This window comes from Vanacampus margaritifer, chromosome 1, assembly GCF_051991255.1.
Source record: "Vanacampus margaritifer isolate UIUO_Vmar chromosome 1, RoL_Vmar_1.0, whole genome shotgun sequence".
NCBI classification, from domain to species: Eukaryota; Metazoa; Chordata; class Actinopteri; order Syngnathiformes; family Syngnathidae; genus Vanacampus; species Vanacampus margaritifer.
In genome coordinates this window covers 51,558,071-51,574,731 of record NC_135432.1, presented here as the reverse complement: position 1 = coordinate 51,574,731, position 16,661 = coordinate 51,558,071, and the positions used below count along the sequence as shown (strand labels likewise).

The window sequence follows — 16,661 nt, the reverse complement described above, 5'->3', positions numbered from 1 at the left end:
TGATCGCAAAGCAACAGCGATTAGATTGATTAAATGATGAAGGATGGGGATGTGGAACTTCAGCTTACATGTGCAACAGCTTCCGCCTTAAGCAGCAGAGGGATATCACTAGTTTTCAGATCACAGCAATCTCAACTCAACTTTTTTTTTATTTTTTATAAAGCAATTTAAAACAACTATTGCTGCATACAAAGTGCTGTACAGGGAGAGAAAAAATGCAATAACAATGACAGGTAAAAACAAAAATGAACAACACAAAATAAACAAATGAATACATAAATTAATACATTTAAAAAATAATAAATTATCAACAAAAATTCAATATGTTATGCACACTGACAATGATAGTTATACAGCATGAGAATGACAACAGATCCATCCGCTCGTCCATGCCAAGGCCATTCATAATGAAAATAGTACGTAAAAAGACAAAACAAAAATTTTACACACAACTCGAATTGTATGTAAAAAGGGGCGTTTGTAACTAACTCAAGGTTCTATTGTACTTGATTGCGGGATTTCATGTTGCGTTGTCAAAGCGCACAACTGCAGCAATATCCTGCCTTCACAAGTTACATTTAAATGCAAAGCAGGATGAATGCCGGATCTCCGTATGCAGGAATTTTGCGGGATCTCTGCATAAATCAAACTATTGTCACATTCCTCCTCTTGGGTGAACTCAACGTTTCCATAGTTGTCCTTTGTTATGACATTTACAACTTTTTATGGAGTTTAAGTAGCTATCACCTTACTGCCTATGCATCTCACTGAATATACAAAACTAATTGCTCTCCAAGTGAGCTGAACTGTACTGCTTGGCAACATTTTTGTTTCATTTAAATGATAGATCGTATCACCTGCTAAAAAAAAAAAAAAAAAAAAGCAAAAAGCTTGATAATGCCATAAGAAAGAGAAACTAAAAGCATCATTTGGAAGCAATCTCTTGCAACATTCCTTTGTTAGCTAGTCTTTGTTTTGTTTTTTTACCCCAATGGCCAAGGTTCTTACAGATTATGCCAAAATGAAAGCGGAGCTGACTACATTCAACCACTAAATCAATCGTTCAATGAAATGATCGGAATGCATTATCTCTTTGTCTTATGTTGTATGGAAAAAGAAGCCAGTGGTGAGAGAGTTTTAACTCGCATTGGTCGATGTAGCAACAAACTGTGTCAACTCACAATGGTTTTCTGAAGTGTTCCTGAGCTCATGTGGCAATATCCTTTTACACAATGATGCCAGGTTTGGATGTGGGGCTGCCGGAGGGATTGAAGTTCACGTGCATTCCAACTCATTTTTATTCGAATTTCCAAGAAATGCGAAAATAAAACAAAATGGAAATGCTAGAAATTCAAAAAAGGATCCACATTTGCAAAAAAGGTTTTTACGTTTGGAGGGGGTGGATTTTAAAGCGTATCGGGAAAAAGGAAAATGCAAATTTTGGCTATGTTTTGCGAATTAACGCTGACAAGACCGGATATTACATCACACGTACATTTGTAGTCACAAAGCAATGGCGGACGATAAAGTAAAGGTATGTTTGGGGGGACGACGAAACAGAAATATTTTTGGAATTAATTAAAGAAGCGAATTTTAATGCAATTTTAAATGGAAAACAGCAAAGAAACGCTACGGTTTATCGAGAATTACAAAAGCAAACTCATACGACGTCATCGCACGAGGCAGTCACTTCCTGTTCTTCTTCTTCTTCTTTTAAAGTACTGGTGGATCACATCTCTATGGTGTAAACCGCCACCTACAGCGGCGGAGTCCCCTCTCAATATTCGCAAAAGAAGAACAGATGGAAACGGGCATAAGTCGCATGTCCGTTTTGCGCATTTTCAGTAAATTTGCTCAAAAATCGCAAAACAATTGGATGGAAACCTGACTAGTGTTGATTTTTGGCCTACATGCAAAGATTTCTCCAAATTCTCTGATCATGAAATCCTTAAGTTTGCTCTTAAACTGTTGGACTATTTGCTCCCACTGATGTTTACAAAATGGTGACCATCGCTCCAACCTTGCCCTTGAACAACTGAACCTATCAGGCATGCTACTATTATACCCAATAATGACACCTGCTTCCAATTAACCAGTTCGCCTGTGCAATGTTCTAAATAGTTTTCTTTTAAAAAGCATTCTTCAGCGTTCCCATTCATTTGTCACCTTTGTTGGCATTGTTTTCCAACAGCAAAACCCTTTCATGTCTTGTCACGTCCCCATTATGCATTCATAATTTCTCCATTTCCTCCCCTTCCGCTAAAGACGAAAACCATTGTGTGCACTACTGAGAGGCCGAAAAGGGAATGCTGTCACTTCAGGACATCTCCATGTTGTTGTCCAACATATTGTAACTGTACATGCTGATATTGTATTTGATATGGACTTGGTAGAATTAAAGCATAGTTTCAAACTAAGTAACTAATAAAGAAATGATCTTTACTGTCTATTCCTCGTTCTTAGCCATAGACCTCATTAGGGCAAAAACAAAACCTTAGAATCAACATCTGATTTGTGAACTAATTTGTGATTCGTCATGCCACATGTCTGGCTAAACGTTGACGTCAACCCTTCTTACAAACAGGTTTTCACATTTCAGAAAAGAAAGAGGGATTGTTCTGTCTTCAGTTTCTTTATTACGGATGTCTTGAAAAAATATTTAAGTATTTACGAAACAAGAAGTTTTGATCAAACCTCGTTTGTTCACTTCTCTTTTCTCACACAATTAGAATTGAAGCTGACCAATCAGAGTAAAGATAACGTCACTTCATGTTGAGTCTGTATGCTCACAGTCAATTAGGAGAAACAGTACTAAGACGGTTAGTTAGAGGGTTGTGCATGGTTTGATCCATTGTAGCCTGATTAACTGTTTCTGATGTTCTTAAGATAGACAATTTGAGGTTTGAACACCAATTTGTGGAATTCATTCCCTCAGTATTGCAAAACATTAAATTATTTTGCAATCATGCTCCATGGCAAGACAAGTGTTATATGTGCGCTGTATTGTGCTGTGCTCTTGATCAGTTCTAATGCTGCTGGACTTAAATAGCCGGAGGGACTCAGGTCATTCGGGGACTCCCTCACGTGGGAATCCAGGTAAACAGAAAGGATACAGCTGAAATTTTTTTCATTTCGTGTGTGCGTGTTTATGCACGAGATGGGGGTGGGGGATGCATGTTGACTTCCCCTCAGGATAAATGGCATTACATCCAGTCTACACGGCAGACCTACCTGTCAACCTACAGAGACCAAGGAGCGCTCAGACGGCCTGTGGATGTTGGCCAGAGCGCCCACATGGGCAGATGACGGACACACGTGCATGAATGCACAAACGCACATCAACACAAACATGGGCTTGACAAAAAACTATTTTGATTGGACACACATTCTGTGCGACCATGGCATTAAAGTATGTCCTGAAAAGCCGTTTGTGACCCGGCATAACAAAATGATTCACAGTGACCCATATTTCAGAAACGAGGTTTTGGCATTATCAAAAGGAGAGTGATCTCAGCTTTCCAATGATATATCCATGATTGCGCCACGCTACTCATTGCATCATTATTATTCATTACATTATTACCATTGATATGAATAGATAGATACAACATGTCCTCTTTGTGCTGCAAATCGACTACACTACTCAAATGGATAACAGACCAATCAGAGGCCAGTATTTTGTTGCTATACAAGAGTTCACAGGGATTGTTTATGGAAAATCTTGTGGATTCCTGGCCTAATATTAGCTTTTAATTAGAGCTGTCACTAACAAATCTTTTTAGAATCGATTATCCTAATGATGACTCCATCGATTACTCATTTGTGCACATTCCATCGCCCCCATTCACTGACCTGTTGTGCACTAAGTACTCATTGTCAGGTCTGCAGACTTGGTCGTCCTACAACTGGAACCCTGACACTCATGTACATTTGGCCACGTACGTATTTTGTTAAGTATACTTTTAAATAACAAATTACAATGTCTATATACTGGGGAGTGGAGCGTGTGGATATTTTTTTAAGCTTCTGCCTTGATTGCCCACTGATGCTATATTTGTGAGCATTTTGGCCACTGAAACTACATGCTACACTATTTCATTCACAGGCAAGCCTACATATATAATTATGAATTTGGTTAATTTAAGTTTAAATTAGGGCCAGTGCCGGTTCTGGCAACTCCAACTTGGCTCAAAAGGAGGTTTAACGTCAGACCCTGCTAAAAAAGTACCAAACCATATGTTTAACTGTTTTTGTCCTTTTTTTAGTTTAGAGCGACCCCAAACCTGGGGCATATTTTTTAATGTAAGTGTATCCCTCTTTGGAAGTCCCCAGTCAATGGGCTGAGCCCGTCTGCCTGCAACAAATGTCCGCGTGGTCAACACAGAAGTGGCTCAACAAGGTTTTGGGCGTCGCAAATGTGTTTTTTTTGTGGTCCACTTAGCTGAGTTATCCGATTTTTGTTCCTTGCCCTACTCATAATGACGTAGAATAATGACATTAGTACGAAATTAGAAAAAGGGAACGGGGTACCGCACAAATGCTATTTTTAGACCGCAAGGTCACGTGACTTCAGCAGCTTGAACCGGAAGGACGTCAAAAATGAAGCCGGCTCATTGACGAGCAATGCAAGTAGTGCTTGTTTTGTTATGGAACTTGCAGAAACAGACACTACGACCGTCCACATATGAAGAAAGTATTCTTTATTAGTTTCCCGAAGCAGCTAAAACATCAGAAGTATAAATGTGAACGTGGTTAAACCTGCGGACAAAGGTGGAGGCACATGGCATTTTGTTGGGTGCCATGCATGCATGCTCCTACGATGACAATCATGCGCTTGCCGGCCTCCGCCGTCCCAAAGAGGTAAGTGATTGTCTTTAAATTACTTTTATTTTTTTGGGCATTTGGCACTACCCTGACTGCCGGATGACAATAATGAATGCCGAGAGCCGAGGAAAAATGCTAAAATGGCGTTGCCACTGTTGTTCGGATGCGTTTTGCTTACCGCCTGATTTTTTTACTTTTTTGCCTTTTGTGCAGCTGTGACATGTATGAAAATTTATCTGTAGGGCCTTTTTTGAATTAAGGAAACAGGTTTATAAGCGGGAAGGGTATGATAATTGAAAAAATTGAGGTATAACAAGTTTTTTGGTTATGCCCAAGAATTTCTGAGTAGAATTGCGATCGCTACACACACAAAAAAAGCTAACAAAAAAAAAAAATACGCAAGACAGCCAGATATGACAGACAGGGCATATGGTGGTAAAGGAAGGATAGCTTGTTGAAACTGGAGAATGTCAATGTCAAAAAAAAGGATTATGTCGGCTCTTTCCCCGTCTTTTTCAGCATTTGAACACTCAAGCCATCTCCTTAATTGAACATTAGTATGTTCTTCAACGTCTATACCAGTGAATTTGGCGCCGAGGATATCATTCTCAGACAGAATTAGTAAATTTCGCTAATCGACTGTTTACATGCGTCTAGCATGACTGGCCGGTCGAGTTTGACCCCCTCGCTAGACTCATGAATATAAATTAAGTGTGGCGACGTATATCTTGTGGTACCCCATTGTCAGCTTGATACTGACACCTGTATGTTAAGGATTCCCAGTGTGGATATCTATGACAAAAGTTTATAACTATAACAACTTTTTTAACATAACATTATTGCCTCGTACCTTATGTGTGATGACTCATTTGGCTATGCCAGGTCACATTTAACACTATGTGTGTTCAACTTTTTGCTTTGCTTAACTCATTCACTCCCTGCCATTTTCACCGAAGTAATCCCCTTCGCTCCCGGCTGTTTTACTGAATTTTGACTGATTTTGCAAGGCCCACAGAATATTGTGTTCTATAGCTATAAAAACATGGAACCTATCAAAATAAAGATTAGAGTCTATTCTTTCATCAATTTTTAAAAATTTATTTCTATCTGTTTCCGTTTTGCAGCAATTAGCATTAGAATATAGCTAAGTTTCATCATTATTCACAAATCTGTTTAAAACACTGGGCAAAGAGCTTTTTGCTCTCTTATACTCTGATGCCACCTGCTGACCGTTTTTGTAATAACTACCATTGTTTTAAGCGTTCTCTTTAGTTCAGAGGCTGCATCAAAGCCTTCTGTATGCTCTAGCATAAAACAAAAACAAACAAAAAACGTATAAATATGTTTTTGGTACCATGGCAATATTGAAAATAGAACGTTTTTATACATTTTTGGGAGCAAATGACTTGAAAGACAGTACTACTACTATCTTTAAGTAGTGTTTGTTAAAGAAAAAAATAATTTTGTGTACAGTGAAAACATTTTTACCTTGTTGGTGAGCAACTGGCAGACCTGTGGGACATAGTCAATCAAGCATCCTCCATTAGGGAATGCTGGAATATGAAGCGCAGAGGCACCACCCAGAGCACTGTTTGAACAAAAAGGACAGTCTGTAGTTAGAGATATAAGACAACTTGCTACTTAAGTCAACGAATAACCTTCCCTGACCAATTAACTTAATAAAGTGCTATGCATTGGAGACAAACAATCTGTTATCTAAAACTCAATTCAGGCATCTCCCTTTATTCTCCTACATTCTTTTTGTATTGGCACTATTGTAGCATAGCCCCATTAGCGATCAGTGCATGCTCTTTTAATCAGGGAATCTGCTGCTGCAAATCCCGAATGACTAACCAACCGAGGTTGTCACTCTCTCATTTTTCTCTCATCTGGGCCAAAATAAAAATGGAATACCCTGAGGATGAGTTAAAGGTCTGAAAGAGCCGCTTACTGGCTTTTATTGCATTTTCTGCTGCTGCTTTCCATTTTCATCATATTCTTCATTATAGCAGGATGGTCATGGGCCATTTAGGAATGATAAGTCATTTATAAAGCACAGGCAAACTGGACAATTGTAGTCAAGAACCCATAGAAGGATGTATAAATATAACAGTGTGCAACATTACGCTAAATGTCATATTATATAGACCTTGAGGAATGTTTATTTTTCCCACAATATAAATTCAATAATAATAGTACAATTAGTGTAAACACACATGATCCCACAAATTACCCCAGATCAGCAATGCATTAGCAGATTAGAATACGTTCCCATATTTTTTCCATCTTGATTAACTGTAAACCTAAGGTCAAACCAAAGTTCAAGAGAACTACAAGCTATCAAAAATAAAGTATGATTGTGGGAGTAACAGGGAGGAAGGTGGAGCACAGAATCATCAGTTTTACCTTAGTGTCATCATCACCCAAATCTTTATGGGAAACATGTTGTAATCGAGTTCAGCAAAAGGTCAGCAATGACTGGACTCATAGTTTTGACGAGAGTTGATGCAACTCTGAATACTCCTCTTTGTCAAAACTGCTGGTTACTTATCTGCTGCTTTGTCATGACAACATCACATCACACCCTGCAGTTTAACCTGTTTGCAACTCAATCTGAAAAGTCTCTTTTTCACAGGCAATCTGCACAAACTGGTATGAAGCGGCTTCTTGCCTCTTCTTGAGCATTTCAAAGATGCTATTTATTTACAGTATGCTTTGTGCACATAATTAGCATTAGCCTGTGCATTTACCATACACCAACCAACATTCGATTGGAAATTGCTCACAGCAGTGAAAAGACAAGCCTTTGAAAGGGAAAATCTAAATAATGCCCATCTATCCACCCACAGTTCTAAGAATAGCGTTGCATCATTCAAATGGAAATGCAGACCTAGGAACAAAATACACAGTTTGTCATTTATTTGTGTCAAAGGGTTATATGCTTTACTTTTACAACCCTCTTTCAAAAGGAAACTAATTAGACAGTGGTCATTTGAATAATTTATAGAGGTATACACATATCTAAAACATAACTTAAGATCAAATTGTGTATATTTCCCTGTTGTGGAACAACAATAAGAACTGTCCTCTTTAATTTTAATGGCATTAATTAAAATGAAAACAACCAAACACTTCAGTCGTGGGCTTACACCCCCAGAGAATAAAAAGTAAAACTATGGCACACAGCAAACACTTAAACACTTTCTAATTATAATATAAATCAAAGTCTGACGTCTTAAGAACAGTTCCTTGATTCATCATCAGTCATTTAAAGCTACAAATTGGAGAAACGTCTGTGTAATTTTAACATAATTTTAGAACAGAACAAAGTTGAGTTTAAAATGGTAAAGTCATTGCCATAGTGATCCCATGTTTTAAAAACTAGTGTTTTGAGGCCCCCCTCATAGTAATTGTAACTACTAATTTGCAGCGGGATTAAGAAACTCAATACTTGTTGCTTCGTCATCAGTTCGAATGAAAGGAAAATGAATATTTAAACAGTTGAAAATATTAGAAATGTAATTATTTACCTCCACCTCTCTTGGGCCTCTCGTATAAGGCGTGTCTCATACAGTGATTCCCAACCACTGTTCCGCCATTAGAAGGCATTAGGTGCATTTTAGTTTTCTTGCCACACCGCCCCCAGGCTAAGTGCCCCCCATCCACCGTGGTAGTAATTGACAACCGCCGTGCGCATTCCCTTTCCCTGTCGAAAAACGACGAATAGTTATTGCTGGAAGTCATTTGCCATCTGCACCTCCTCCTTTTTTTTCTTTTCTGGAGAGCTCAGTATTGTTCATTCGGTAATTTTACCGATTTGACATGTCATCATCATTGCTCTCCTTTTTTTATATATATATATATATCTTTTGTATTTTTTTTTTTTTTTGTATGTGGGTGAATATGTGTATGTGCGTGCGTGCGTGCATTCATTAGTTCACCTAAAATCTGCACCTCCTCCTGACGACGAATAGGATTCAGCACATGTCGATCGATGTCCAACTCACGTTGACAATTTTTTTCCCAACCAAAATTTTGTTCGCAGTCTGGCCCTGACCACCAGGCTTAAAAAGTTTATGGGGGAAATCCTGACTGTATATAATTTTTGAGATTCATGTTTGGTTGCATGTCAGGAGATTTTCCATATAAAAAGTATGTGTCTAGTAAAGACTGGATAAGACTGATCTGATTGATTAAGATGCGGGACCTTCAGTTACTCCCTTTACTGCGACTAACATGCTTTATTTGAGTGTGTAAAAATAAATAAAAATCACCTGTCAGAAATCCATCTGAGAAAACTTTTACTATCCAAGCGGCCCTGTTACGAGTCCCTACTCCTGTCTTGACTGGTGACACGGCTCTCCTTACTACCCACTTAGGCTGGAGTCACACAAACATGGTGCCTGGCATGACCCCTTTGAGCAACGCAGCTTACTGTATGACATATTTACAGTAGTAGTGTGCATGAACATATGAAAACAAACACACACTCATGCTCAATGTGACAGGGTTGCCTGTGACTTCATCAACCAGAGAGATTATGTTCTGTGACTCAGGTGGATGGTGACGAGGCTCAGCTTGTTTGTTTATGGGGGGATTTGTGTGTGCGTGTGTGATACATATGCATACAGTGTCAGTACGAGAGCAGTTAAAAGCTCAGTTGCAAAGGGGGCAGACATGAATCACGAATCAACCAACGTGAAAGATAAAGCAAAGGAGTAAATTCAGATGACGTTTCAAAGCAGCAACATTTCCATTGAGATTACCTTCTTCACTTCCTCAAATACTGCGGTGGCCTCCCAGGATCACATTTGCCTCGAACATGGTACGCAAATAATAAACGAAAATACACATCCTAATTGAAAAAGTTAAACACGGCCCTGTACAAAATTTTGTGGAAAATGTTACTTGGAGCACATATTGAATGTACTTTAGACTTTGTAGCCAGCGCAGGTTTAGTTTTGAGTGACTGCATGCCTAATTAGTCATGATGATTAGAGTCTATCATTATAAAATAGGTTTTAGTCTCACGGATAATTATGTTAAAGAGGAACAGAGAACATTGTAAAACAAAAAGAGTTTTGAAATCCACAGATTTCCGTAAACCATCCACTTTTCAAGAACAATGGAACTTCTAACATGAAATGATGCCGAGGTTAACCAAAGTAAAATTTGACAAACTCTGGGGGAGAAAAGTAAGATTTTAAAGTGCCACAAACCCCACAGGAAAAACTACCATCACAAATCCATTAATAGAGTGCAGAATCCTATAAGAAAGTGTCCTCCAAACCCTAACTCCCATGAAGTTGGGATGTTGCATAAAATTTTAATGAAAAAAATAATACAATAATTTGCTAATTTTCAATTGAAAACATTACAAACATGGGATATTTAATGTGGTAATCTTATCTTATTTATTTTTACAATATATTCTGTAATCTTTCATTTGATGCCTGCAACATGTTCCAAAAAATCTAGGAGAGGGGCAACACGGCATTACAGAAGTTGAGGAATATATATAAAAACATTCAGACATGCGCACACACACACACACACACACACACACACACACACACAATGATATAACAGCTCTTTTTAAGCCACCGCAATGTGATGTGATATACCATCCGTGGAAACACACTAAACAAAAAACAAAAATTCTAAAGTTCTCAAGGAGACAAAGTAGAGGAGCAGTCAGCGGGTGACTTGAGCAACAGAGTGAGATAAGTGTCTGCAATGGTGTTGAGTAGCGTCATATGGAATTGCTGGTTAGCACTACATTTATTGAATCAGATTGACAATCTTCAGACTGAGCCGTGATGTTTACAAAACCTTGAAAAATATTTGATCGAAATGCAACAATTTTCAAAGGCTATAAAACACCTCGACAGACCCTGGAGAAGGGACACACACAACTGTTCACCCACACACAGGCACGTACACGTTAACGCACACACATCAGCATCCAGAACACACAAACATGCGAGCCGGCACCTAAAGGCAAATGCAGATACACAAACATTAGTGCACCGCAGCCTAAAACTGTCTCTCTGTGTTGAGTTTTCCGGGCTCCTAAATCTGGTTTGGGGGCAGAGACGGTGCCCACTCGATTCTTTTATGCAATGCAGCAGGTTTTCTGGGGGAAGGAGAGATGTATCCAGCTCATCTCATGGGCATGGTACAATCAGGTAAAAGAAGTGAACATGAAAAGATTGATGTTAGCTCATAAGATAGTTGTAGCAGGAGCCACATAAGCAATCCATCTTAAGAAAATTACTTTGTAAATTTGAAGGTCTTAATGATCACTACTGAACCAAACCAATGCTTCGTTGAGACAAAAGCATGATATCATCTGTGTTTGAACATTCCCAGTGACAAAAATGACCACCAGAGCAGAGCAACGACCCATCTAGGAGGACAAAAAAGGAATCAGCAGACCTCCCTTCACTAAGGCCCATTTTTGCAAATGTGAGATATTTTTCAGTTTTTTGCCCTGTAATCCACATGTCCCAGGAGATTTTTTCATTAAAAACTTAGGAGTTTGTTATCCACTGCCAGGCGATATTTGCTTCTTATAGCCTTCATTTTTGTGGTTAGGATTACCCGAGTTATCTAACCCTTCACATAGGGGAACTCATTGGACGTCTTGTGAGATGCTTATTGCATTGACTTGTATTGTATGTATTGAAGAAGGTTTTAGGACCTGGAGGAAGATCGCGGGGGTTTTAGGACCAAGAGAAAGTCTTTAAAAAGCGACTAGGAAGTGGCGGTCTGTCTCTATTCTGTGATTCACAATTACCTCAGGTGTGTGTTGGCTCCAGACATGAGGGATGCCAAAAGTTTGTGCACAAGTGATTTGAGCAGCAGTGGAAGGAGAACGCATCAGGACAGTGGACCCCTGCGATCTCCCCCAGTTCCTTAAACCTCCCTACTTAAGCTTCACTTTTTGTTATAATGAGTTGATTTGTTAAATAAAGCTGTTTAAAAATAAAATGGTAAATTTCTTGTCCTATTTTGTATTCCTCTTATTTGTTTTCCTCTATGCTCCGTTATGACGCACTCATCCTGATTGTCTGTTTACATGTATTAATTTATTATAAAAAAAAAAAACAACAACAACAAAAACAAGTCTTGCGTGCACGGACAAGTCTGTGCTTGTGTGACATATTTTCGAAGTGACGTCAGAGACGAGCAGCACTGGGCTAACTACTGCCACCTACAGGCTCGGCATGCTTGTAAATAAGCTTAAAAACGTACGCGTTTTAGTGAGGATGCGGCTTTTTTTTTTTAAACAAACGAGGCAGTGTGTACGAAAAAAAATTCCTATTCGGGGCGGGGGAGAACTATTCGGTTTTAAAAATACTCTTTGAGGACAGGGCCTCAGTTAAGGTTCTAACTATTACTCAACAATAAGGAAGAGAAAGAGCAAAAGTGACCTCTACGGAGGAGGCGAAAACCATTACTAACCAAAAAGAACATAAAGGCTCATCTTACTTTTGCAATTCACATCTGATTGATTCTCAAGGGTTTTGGGAGAATATTTTAGGGACTTACAATAGTTGAACTTTTCGGAAGGTGTGTGTCTTGTTAAATCTGGCACAAATGTAAAACAGCATCACACCAAAAAAAATCTGATTAATTAAAAGAAAAAAAAAATTAAAAATCTGATTCCCTGAAAAAGGTTAAACACAATTAAGTATCATAATAATGACATACCACCTGTGCGCTGCCATATTGGATATTTTTGTTATTTCCTGGTCTATGGCGCTATTAAAATGACCAGTCCAGTGGCATATGCTCAGTGATGGATTTTCACCCAAATTTATGTGGACCCGTGCAGACGTGCTAATCATAGTCTGAAAGTAGTAGAATGAAACTTGCCATATTTTTTATTCTATTCACGTCATAACGTTGGCTCTCCTAGTTGCCTTGTAGACAAAAAACATTACAATATTTTGGATTATATTAACGTCGTAAGCGTATTGCATATCAATGAGGCAAGGCATATACACGACTACACGCCGTCAGTAATTTTTCCTGAGTTGAGTGGGAATGTAGCAACCACAAAGTGGAAATGTACTTGAATAATGAATCACGATCCTATGTCACAACGATGTGAAATTCTAACCCAAGCACTTTGCAAGCCTTTTGCCTTTTATTGTCTATTGCATCAAATCCATGCATACGTGTCATGTTATGCATTAAACATTAGAAAAAAAGGATGATGGAAGGGCATCTTTGAACTTTTGGGTTTTTACATCTTCAGGAATATAGTCTAAGACATTTGCAATCGTCTACTTTTTGGAAAACAATAGCCGGGTTTACATGGAGCCATGTATTCCAATTTGAATGAATCTGAACGGCCAAACGAAATGAAAATGCTCCATATACTGTAAACACATCAATCAGAATTCCAATGGAATTTCCTTCAGAATCACAGGGGTGGCATATTATCAGAATGGCAAGGCTGTGTGTTTTAAAGTACTTGGAATTTAAGTTTTTCTCAACCTGTTGCTTCAATAAAAGTGTTAAAACTATCACAAATACTATGCTAGACAAATGACAAATAAACTCCATCTTGAAAAACCACGCGTCCCATGGCTGCTGGGGGGCTGATCTGATTAAAGGAGGGGAGCATGTAAATGGAAGATCAGAATAGATGATGTCTTATGTTAACAGATGACCACAGATCTTCATTCAGATCTCCATTCTGAATGATTTCAATCGGAATAACTAAAAAATTCTCATGGAAAGCTCGACTAATGATCAACATTTTTGCCCATTTCTTAGGCCAAACCTGTAATTGAATCATAAAAATCAGTTTGAAAGAATGTCCTGGTTTTTGAATAAAGGGATGGGAATTTTTTTTCTCTCCATCCGATTAATAGATTAATCAATAAAATAATCAACATATGAATCAATTATCATAAGTTATTTACAGCACTAACTGTTTTACTATAATTTGAAGGTTTCGCGTTGAAGTGGTCCATCCAACCAGACTTTGCATTTTGACAGATTGTCATATCTGGGAAATTTTGTCACACTACTTCTTTTATATCCAATCATGACAATCACCTGTTTCCAATTAACCTGTCCACCTGTGGAACATTCAAAGCAAGTGTGTGTGTGTGTTTTTTTTAAGCATTCCTCAACTTTCCCAGTCTTTTGTTGTCCCCGTCCCAGATTTTTGCCCAAAAAACAAAACAAAACTACTTTGAATTTGAAATAGTTTGTCTTTGCAATGCATTCAATTGAATAAAGGACTTGCAAATCATTGCATTATTTTTTTAATCTACATTATACACAACACCCAATAGAATAGGGATTTGTATGTATGTATATATGTATATTTTTGGACTAGATTTTCTAGATTGTTATGCATAAGGTTTCACAGATCAAGTTCCGCTCTTCTGAGCATCCACCAATTTTGCCACCTTTACCTTGAAAACAAATAACCAAAGACGCCTATACAGCAGCTAGGATTTATTTTCCTCTGTTTAAAACAAAAAAAAAGTCCATTATTGCTTGCTGGCATGAAAGTCATGTTTTTTCACAGTATATTTACTTCTGAGTGGCTTATAAACATTATATAACAAATGAATCTTAAGCAAGGTGATTTTTTTTTTTTTACTTCTCAAAATCAATAATTGCTACAGAAAAAGCAGCACATACAGTCCCATCAAAGAGAGGAGCAGATACACTGGGCCATACACAATGTGCTTGCGGTACTGGTAAAAATGTGGGTGTCTGTCGGGGCACTTCAACATATTTTTCTTCCCTTGCTGTGAGGCCAAAAACATTACGGTGACGGCCAGGCTGTTTGAAGAAAGCGGAAGAAAATGCAACGAGAGAGAGCAAGAAAGCGGGAGCCAGTGGGAATAGAAACATAGGTACAACGCTGTAGCTCAGGGGGGCTTACAAGTTTTGTTCAGCACTCTTAGATTAGATACCAGCCCCTACCGACGGAGAATGAAAGTAAGATATCAAACAACCCAGTTGTGATGGGAGAGAAGAGTAGAGGTGGAAGGAAGACAAAATGAGAGAGAGAGGGAAATGTGCTCCTCTCCAGTGTGTTGATTTTTTTTTATATATATATACACACATCTTTCCTCTGTGTTTCAGTCGAGTGAGCGACGACCTTGCTGGGTAGAGCAGAGAGCTCCTCTTGCTTTTAAGTCCCACTCACTCACTCGTTTCCCTTTGAGGATCAGCCAGAGGGATCAGCGGAGGAAAGGGAGTGATGGAAAATGGAGAGCGATGGTGAGAGAGGAAACAGGCTGCAGACGTAGAAAAAAAAAAGGCAAAGAAGTGGTTGGGGGGGGGGGGGGGGCTTGGAAAGATTAGATGAGAGGCAAAATTTTAAATTGGAAAAACAAATCAGGTAAAAAAGAAAGGCAGACAGAGCAGCAAGAAAAGATAGACAGAAAGAGGATGGAGGAAGGGCCAGACAAAAAATTTATATAAATATACTGATGTTGCTACGTTAAATTCATGGAGAACAAGCCAATGCTGACACATGCTACAGTATATCTGCTGGAAATCACAAAACCACAAAACCAGAAAAAAGAACTGATTTAAACCATTTTTTAGCTGACATGATGAAATGGTCGATGTCGCTGTCTGTCAGAAAAATACGGCAGACAAAAACATTTCCCTCTTCAGCAGAGTCAATGTAGAGATAATGAGCATGCTACAAGACTAAAAAGGGTCAGCAAGGACATGTAGGGAAGCTAACAGGGCAACCAATTTGCATAAACACAAGTATGGTAAAAGGCGGGCTAACTCACATTCCCATGTGAAATTAAGGAGCATCCATGATGAATAAGAGCAAATGCAATCATGCACAAACTCGTACACACATGCAATCATTTGTTTTTAAACAACAGTGAAGAAGCCGCCTCGGGTCATGAATTAACACACTCCCACACAGCTGACAAAAAGGTGCACAAAAGCATGTAACGGGGGGTATATTCAGAGAGGGCCTTGATATGCATATGTGCAAATGTATTTAGAGAAAGAGCCGAACATTGAGCAGGAAGAGGAGGGTGGCAAATGAGAGTTTGGCTCTAAGTGCTACTATGGAGCTTCTGCATTTGCACTGTTGCTTTCCTCATTTATAAAACCCCCCCTTCTGCAGCACCGTCAACCACCCTTTTTCATACTTCTGCGCCAGAGCTCTTCAGTTCAAACGCTGCACCACACTGCCTTTAGCCTCCTTCTGTCTCATCTCCTCATGTAACTGGCAAAGGAGGAGAAGCTTGAGCAAAACTGCAAAAAAGTAACATACACACAATGTATGCTGAAAGTGCTAGCAAAATGCACATTCAAACTAGGAACCCTTACAGCCACAGCAAAGCAATATATGTACGTAATTAAAACTGGAAGCCAAGGGTTGTCATTAGAGGTTGTATTAAGTACTAGTGTTGTTCCGATATTATTTTTTTGGCCCCCGATACAGATACCCAGCTTTGCTGTATCGTCCAATGCCGATACCGATTCCGAAGTAATTTTTTTTCTCAACATGAAAAAGCTGTCCTGCCTATTGGGGCCTCTGCTGATACCAGTATCGGTATCGGAACAACACTATTAAGTACATGCTAAATGGCCACCTTGTTAAATACAACTGCACACTAATGAGATCCAATACAAGCGATGTATGAGAAGATGGTCAAAAAATAATGGGAGTTTACTTTATATAACTAAAATAATACACCATGCTTTTCCACTGCAAAAAAAACTAAAAACAATACCAAAATAAAAACAAACATACTTAAATCTCTGTTAGTGGCAAAAAATAAAATAAAAAAAGAACTGAAATCTTTGGTAGCAGCAAAAAA

At 38.7% G+C, this 16,661-nt stretch overlaps 1 protein-coding gene across 1 annotated transcript in view; it reads right to left on the bottom strand.

The window, feature by feature from the left end:
• babam2 (BRISC and BRCA1 A complex member 2) overlaps positions 1 to 16,661 on the bottom strand; it is a 93,525-nt gene that overhangs the window by 15,904 nt on the left and 60,960 nt on the right. The window contains exon 8 of the mRNA XM_077580556.1: positions 6,313 to 6,412. Within this exon, the coding sequence (XP_077436682.1) occupies positions 6,313 to 6,412 (100 nt within the window). The remainder of the gene's footprint in view (positions 1 to 6,312; positions 6,413 to 16,661) is intronic.